General features: G+C 31.5%; 1 protein-coding gene across 2 annotated transcripts; it reads right to left on the bottom strand.

Moving 5' to 3' along the window:
* Positions 1-302: 302 nt before the first annotated feature.
* Positions 303-5,740, bottom strand: LOC104219615 (EG45-like domain containing protein). Of its 2 annotated transcripts, XM_009770309.2 has the most exons (4): positions 5,683-5,740; positions 2,196-2,320; positions 1,346-1,646; positions 303-449 (listed from the first exon to the last, which is right to left on the bottom strand). In XM_009770309.2, exons 2-4 carry the CDS (start codon positions 2,317-2,319, stop codon positions 443-445), a joined length of 432 nt encoding a protein of 143 aa, XP_009768611.1. In that variant the 5' UTR covers position 2,320; positions 5,683-5,740; the 3' UTR covers positions 303-442. The 2 variants fall into 2 exon arrangements, with proteins under 2 accessions (XP_009768611.1, XP_070006214.1); XM_070150113.1 differs by lacking the exon at positions 5,683-5,740 and having other exon boundaries at positions 2,196-2,392.
* Between the last annotated feature and the right edge of the window lie 1,171 nt (positions 5,741-6,911).

Raw genomic sequence — 6,911 nt, 5'->3', positions numbered from 1 at the left:
AAATAAAAAGTAATTAGAGTTCAAAATTAGATTGAACAACCTTTATGAAGACAAATAAAATATTCTAATTTGAAATGTCAAACTATCTGATTTCATATTTATAAATTTGCACAACTTCTACGGAAAATACTCTTCATCGAATACATGGACAGTGACCATTTATCATAAATGAGTATTCTAGAATCTATTTATTTAATACTAATAAAAACCAATTAGTCTCAAGATAATAAATAAGATAAAGACATGTGCCTGCAGACGGAGCCCGGAGGTGTCTAATTTTCTAAAAAGAGCAGTTAATCGTATCAATCAATAATTAGTCAAATCACTAATAAAAACTGACGGATCCATTAATTAAAGAATCATGTTCTAGAATGCCAAAGATAAATTCCGATACTTGAAATATTGAGAATATGACTCCCAAATCCTGCAGCAACAATAATTTCTAGACCCTGCAATTATAGACACTTTCAATCCGTCAGTTTCAGAAATAATTTTTTTTATTTTGGAAATGTAATTAAGCTGATGATTCTTTATTAATGAATCAAGAACTCACGCATGAATATATAACTTCATAAATCAAATTTTTAATATCTTTCATAACAATAGATGTTCAAACTTTGTCTCAAATTAAGGATTATTCCAAGAATTGATCATTTTAGATATGTACTGAAATAATGTGCAACTGAGCTAATATAATATGGTTCATATAAAACCTTTTGAAAATGCCCATATTCAGTTAGTCAAACATGAATTTATCTTTATGACTTGACAATACTTGTGATATCTTTATGGGATAAGATTAAGTCCTACGTCATTACTACATATTTAAAATAACAGCATTAGGTCTATGTCAAATCCGTAGTCTTACTCAAAGATGAGTTTAATTAACAAGATGATTTCAGCAAACTTAAAAAGATTAAATCTCCTACATCCACGACTTATATAATAAAGATGTAAATTAAAGAGCTGCTGGAAAGAAACAGACCACAACCCTGATCTGAACCTAATTTACGACATTTTCAACATGAATTGAAATTATAATGTATACACTAACAATATATTAGTATTTTTTTTTTTTACAATATCAATGTAGTTTACCAGTTGTAGCATGTCAAACTATCAATTTATGTTTCATATAGCAAGCTATCTGTAATTATCTAATAAGTGATCTTATATGGTGCGAAAAATTCTTTATACTATCAGCATAACAGCTTCATTCGGGTACATATTCAACAATTTAAACCGTTATTAAAAGAGTGGTACTGCCTTGGTGAGAGAGGCCAGAAATTAAATTAAACTAAGTTTTGAGCAATAATTAAGAAGCTATTAATTAATTAGTACTTACTGTCGGAAATCAATATTGAGGGAAGGTGCATTAGGATCAGCAATGGCAGCAAGAGCAGCATTGGAAAGAACCATGGTTGTGCCTTCCTTAGTAGGCTTAGAGAGTGCAGTTTGTGCCCGGTCAACGATCTTGATCTGAATTGTTTCTCCATGTTTACAAGCTCTAGGTAATACTGAGTTAATGCAACTGATCAAATACTGTCTACCACAAGCAGCTCCATTGTCCCAAATCCCTTCCCCTGCTGCTGCAAAGAAGTTGCTTGAAGGAAACTGTGTTGCATCACCTCCATAACATTCAGTAGCTGTTGAAGAAAAATATGGAATTAATTATTTACTGCAATTGCAATAACTGAAGGGGAGCCTTGAAGCAACGGTAAAGTTGTCTCCATGTATATGACCTATAGGTTAAGGGTTTGAGCCGTGGAATCAAACTATTAATATTTGTGTCATGGTAGGCTGCATATGTTACACCCCTTAATTAGGGTGCAATCCTTCCCCCCTCCGAGAACGCAGGATGCTTCGTGCATGTAGCTGTCCTTTTTTGTACCATTATATTACAAAATAACTAGTAGGCTTCAGAAGGGGAGCCTTGGCGTACTGGTAAAGTTGTTGCCATGTGACCAGGAGGTCACGAATTCGAGCCGTGAAAACGGCTTCTTGCAGAAATGCAGAGTAAGACTGCCTACAACAGACTCTTGTGGTCTGGCCCTTCCCCGAACCCCCTGCATAGCGGGAGTGTAGTGCATCGGACTGCCTGCAAACATATGAGATCTGCTATACGAATTCTCACTGTCCATGTCGCTCCATAATTTTAAAAAACAATTGAGGTTTGAATTAATGAAAGTACTTACGTGTGTATGGTGGGCTATACTGGCTTGCTGTTCCAAGATCAGCTAGAGAAGCATGAAAGAGGTGAGCAAATAGGAAGAATGTTGGCAGCCATGGAAGAAGAGGAAGTGACGAAGGCTTTGACATCCTAATTAAACAGCAAAGGAGTTTATTTGATAAATAATTAGGCTTCTTGGTTGCAGTCTTATGCAGCATATGCTATTTTCCCATATGTATTGATTTCCACTTAATATATACATATAGTACTAGTAGTATAAAAGAATATTGACTGTACCATAGTAGTTAACATTATTTTAAAAGGAATTTTGGTCAACTCTCTTTTATAATACATTTTAAATTTTTGATTAATTAGAATTTTGGTAGAAATCTGACCAAAGTGACTATTTTAAACATTAATGAGAGATTTAAGTTATGTTGCATGAAGTCACATTTACTGAACATCCATTAATTCAAAGTCAACTATATACATATTTTGTTAGGTTTAAAACCTTATTGTTGCTTTTTTTTTTTTTTTTATATTTGTGAATTATTCTACTATATTATGAATTTCTAACGTATAGTAGAGGAGAACCTACTTTGAATTGAGCATACCATTAGCGTAGGGAAAGGAAAAGGGGTAAGGTACCTTTCAATAGTTTGAAAAGAGAAACTTCTAATTTCTATGTGATAACAAACTCTCACATAGAGAATGAAGAAAATTGAGAAGTAATTAACACTATAATAACTAACCAACCACCGGTAATAAATGTAACACGTATATATCAGAAGAAGAAAAAAAAGTTTAAGAGACATGAATGTGTAGGACATAACAATATTTCTAAGGTACACATTAGGTATGAAAGTTTTGAGTTACGTTTGACAATGTTTTAGCCAATATTTGAATTTTTTCTTTAATACTAATTTTCGTAGTTAAATTAAAGAATTGATTGGTAGTTCACACTAAGACTTAAATTAAACTAAGAGTGAATTATTACAGACGATCTGATGCTTCTAGAGCTCGCTCATCTCGTGTGCTCTAGAATCAAAAAGTGCCTTATCTTTCTTTGCCATCTCTATACGCAGTCTTCCTCATCCCAAAAAAATTAATTTTTAAAAAGAATATCGACGAGGTACAGGTAACCAGACTTTGTCGTAGTGTGAACGGGCACAAACAGAACAAGTCATGTGAATCCAAATGGAATATATCGTCGGCAACGAACTCGTTTAAGGTCAACGAACGGCTGCCGGCTTAATAACTCCAATCTCGAAGCTGTTTAATTTGGCTCTAATTAATTAATTCGAACTAGAGATTCGGTAATTTGGAATTCTCTAATACGATTTTCTATAGTTCCACACTTTTTTTGGATTAAGGAGGAGCTGGTGTATTTACTTATGTTACTGTTGATTTATGATTAACTAGAATAACAAGTAATTTAGTCAGTCGTACGAAGTATCTTTGTTTAAATTTAAATTTAGCTGTATAAGTAAGTTGAAATGTTGTAGATTTTTGGATTTTGAATATTTATTTTGTAAATTTTTCATCTCTAAACAAACTAAAGTCTCCTAGGCCCAAGCAGAACCTAATGTAAGCTTAACCTTATGAATAAGTCTTAATTAACTCGATAAGTTTATATCGTTTATATTACTACTAGAAATTCAGAAAATTGTCGAAAAAAGATCAACCAAAGTAGGTCGGTAATGGCCAATAACCATCCAAAACGCGATCATTAACGTGTGATCGATACTTTGAATGTCGGAAGGGCATACTGACCAAAGTTGGTCAGAAATTATCAATCAACTTTGGTCGGTCAATTGAATTAAAAAAAATTACCGATCGAAATCGGTCGGTTTTTTAAAATAACCGGCCAAATTAACCGGCCGAAATCAGTCGGTTATTTTAATATTAATTTTAATTTATTTTAAATGAAAAACCGACCAAAGTTGGTCGATTTCTTGAAAAATAAATTTTGTGGTACTCAAAAATAGTTTCCTGCATTTTTGCGTCAAAGAAAACCGACCAAAGTTGGTCGATTTCCTTAAAAAAAATTAAAAATAAAATATTTTGAAAAATCGACCGACTTTGGTCGGTTTTTTAACCCTTTTTTGACCGACCAATTTCTTGATCGATTTTTGTCGAATTTTTAGTAGTGTATAAATCTTTTGTTTATATTGTGTCCTTCTTTTACCAAGTGTGCATGAATTCTAAGATATAGTATACTAGTACACCAATACTCTATCCAGTCCATAATAATGATTTTTTGGTATTTGGCGCACCCGTTAAAAAAATACTAACTCCTAAAGAAAAAAAAAATATATTGACTAAATTATCTTTAATTAAAATTTGCATATTGTTATCTTGACACATTGAGATATGTAAATAAGGGAAATTTTTAAAAAATAAAATTAATTCCTTCTTAATTAGGTAAAAGAACACTTACTTGGACCAAAATAAAAATGTCAAAAGGTTACTTATTATGGACTGGAGGAAATAATAATTATGCGGGCTAAGTGCAGCAATAATCACTTTTAAGACCTCTATTTAAAATATATCAACAATTTACAATGTATTTAAATATTAGACAATTTACCCCAAACTTCAGGATTAAGTATCGTGAATCCGAAAATTCAGGACTTAATGTCCTGAATTTTTGAGCTGCTAATTTGAAATTCATGACTAAGTGTCCTGAATTTCTGAACTACTAATTTAAAATTCAGGACATAAGATTCGAACTTTTGGATACAATTTTTGAATTTTAGGACATGATATCTTGAAGTTTGAGTAAAATTGACTAATTTTTAAATAATTATAAATTATTGATATATTTGAGAGAAACATGCTTAAAAGTAGTTACCCGTTTGTCATTTCACATGTTATATCAAAACACGATCATTAAACAATAAAAAATTGAAGTTTTATTTATACAATCCGAACCCCTATATACGTAAGTCTACAGAGCAATCAAAATCTGAAGAATTTCTCGGAGTGATGAACGGTGACCGAACATGGAAGGCTGGAGAAATTACTAATTTTCACTGTGCAACTTGTAATTTTTAAATGAATTTTATATATACACACAAAAGTTACATATAATATTCTTAATATAGCTGGATCCACTCTCCTGATCCCAAATACTTATGGAATCAATCATTGCAATCCGATTGAGTTGCAATTTCACCCGTCCGAACTATCTATTGTCCCTCGCTGTTTATATAAATAGCATGTTTTCACAGTACTATTCATTTATTTCCAATATATCAACTATATATTCTTAAAATTGTTAATATATTCTCATTATAACCACGAAATTGTTCCTCGCTATCCAAGTTCAGAAACAAGCTCATTGTAACTCTACTCCAATCTAAGCACCACCTTCTCAAGCATAATATAGATAATAAGGTGAATTGATAACTACAACAATTCACGTGTTCAAACTAAAATTAGAAAAACAACCAAAAGGAATGGGGTAAAATTAAAACTGAAAAAAACAAGTCAATGAGGGGAAGTCATACCTCAATCGATCTTTCGATGCAGAGACGAATGATGCCTGCTAAATAGTTGAATAGTTAAAGTTTGATAGGAAGATTCAATATTGTGTTTTATACATATATACATCAAATGATTCAAGATTTTGTATTATATATATAGTAAATGCTCATCAAGAAGATTGCACAATTAAGGAAACAAGAATCCGTAAATTAATTTGTTCTATTCTTTCCTATAAATACAATTCGTAAGATGAATGAAAAAAATAATTTTTTTTCCCAAAAAGGAAACTTAAAAGAAACAATTACATTTGTTAACGATGCCTTGCCCACAACAGCAATTAAAACATTCACTTAGAAGCAAAAGTTAATAAAATAATGGTTTTTATCTCTTTGGTGCGAAGTACTCTGACTGATCATTGACTTTAATTGTGTTTATTGGACGTATTACATAGGGGTTAATTGGGTCAAACTGAATCTTTCAGTCCGATAATTTGTTGCCTTCCAAATTAGGAATTAGGGTAGGTCTCGATTTAGAAAGATGGACTCAAAAGCCTAAACAGAAAATTACATATTCTCTATGTTTACGCTTTCACATACTGTTCTTTGGCCCAGTTATATCCACAGTCCCATCTACCAAATTGGGCCTGTAGTTTAGACAACAAAATTGGGGAATCTTACGTAAATATCTCAAATAAGTCCCAACTTACCAACCTCTAGTTATTAACCATAGACTTACCAAAACTAGTTAAACATATATAAAAATTAAAAACCCAAATAAATAAGATTCTTTCTCTCCAAGAATCATATGTAAAGATCTCATTCCATATTTTTTAAGCGCGATCAGCAATATTTGATGTAAGACGGAAAGGAAATTTCATGGATGAGGTAGCAAATAAGATGATAAAATGCATACATATATATGACTCCAAAAATCTAAGCAAAAAAGGATATTTTTCAATGGGTATGGTTGAAATTCATTGAAAACATATGAATGAGTCAATATACAAAATTTGAGGAAGATTTGAGGTAATTTGGACTGATTTAGTATCAAAATTTGTAGTTAAAATCGAGTTCAAAAAATTCTTCTGCGACATATGTATCAAATATATATCACATGGGTATATATGGATATACATGTTATACATATTAGATACAACTATTATACATATGTGATACACATCTCATTTTTTTTATGTTCATCTTCTACTTCGAATTTTCAATTCAAAACTCTACTAAATCATCCCAAAACTACG

The sequence above is a fragment of the Nicotiana sylvestris genome, chromosome 6 (assembly GCF_000393655.2).
Source record: "Nicotiana sylvestris chromosome 6, ASM39365v2, whole genome shotgun sequence".
Lineage (NCBI taxonomy): Eukaryota > Viridiplantae > Streptophyta > Magnoliopsida > Solanales > Solanaceae > Nicotiana > Nicotiana sylvestris.
The sequence above is the reverse complement of the archived record's forward strand: the minus strand, read 5'-3'. Positions and strand labels throughout refer to the sequence as shown.

What these genes read in the sequence shown, in the direction of transcription:
- LOC104219615 (XM_070150113.1), bottom strand. Translation starts at nt 2,388, where the DNA reads ATGCTGCATAAGACTGCAACCAAGAAGCCTAATTATTTATCAAATAAA. An exon ending in GTATAGCCCACCATACACAC is followed by an intron (nt 1,647 to 2,195) that starts GTAAGTACTTTC and finishes TTTCTTCAACAG; the next exon opens with CTACTGAATGTTATGGAGGT.